The 413-nt window shown below is 66.1% G+C and overlaps 1 protein-coding gene across 1 annotated transcript in view; it reads left to right on the top strand.

Moving 5' to 3' along the window:
• The first annotated feature begins 1 nt into the window (after window position 1).
• LHFPL3 (LHFPL tetraspan subfamily member 3) overlaps window positions 2–413 on the top strand; it is a 232608-nt gene continuing 232196 nt past the window's right edge. The window contains exon 1 of the mRNA XM_014308022.1: window positions 2–296. Coding sequence (XP_014163497.1) covers window positions 2–296 — 295 coding nt within the window. The remainder of the gene's footprint in view (window positions 297–413) is intronic.

The raw sequence follows: 413 nt of genomic DNA, 5'->3' as shown, positions 1-413 counted from the left end.
CATGGGGGTGTGCTCCATCCAGCCGTACTGGATCGGGGACGGCGTGGATACCCCGCAGGCGGGCTACTTCGGGCTCTTCCACTACTGCATCGGCAACGGCTTCAGCCGGGAACTCACCTGCCGGGGCAGCTTCACGGACTTCTCCAGCCTGCCCTCGGGAGCCTTCAAAGCTGCGTCCTTCTTCATCGGGCTCTCGATGATGCTCATCATCGCCTGCATCGTCTGCTTCATCCTCTTCTTCTTCTGCAACACAGCCACCGTCTACAAGATCTGTGCCTGGATGCAGCTGACCTCGGGTGAGTGGAGGCAGCGGCCCCGGTGCTGGGATGCTCCGCGCCGCCCTGTCCGGCACAGCCCAGCCTGGCCCGGCCCGGCCCGGCCCGGGGGGCACGGGCGGCTCTGCCCAAACTTGC

The sequence above is a fragment of the Geospiza fortis genome, unplaced genomic scaffold (assembly GCF_000277835.1).
Source record: "Geospiza fortis unplaced genomic scaffold, GeoFor_1.0 scaffold424, whole genome shotgun sequence".
NCBI lineage: Eukaryota > Metazoa > Chordata > Aves > Passeriformes > Thraupidae > Geospiza > Geospiza fortis.
The sequence above is the reverse complement of the archived record's forward strand: the minus strand, read 5'-3'. Positions and strand labels throughout refer to the sequence as shown.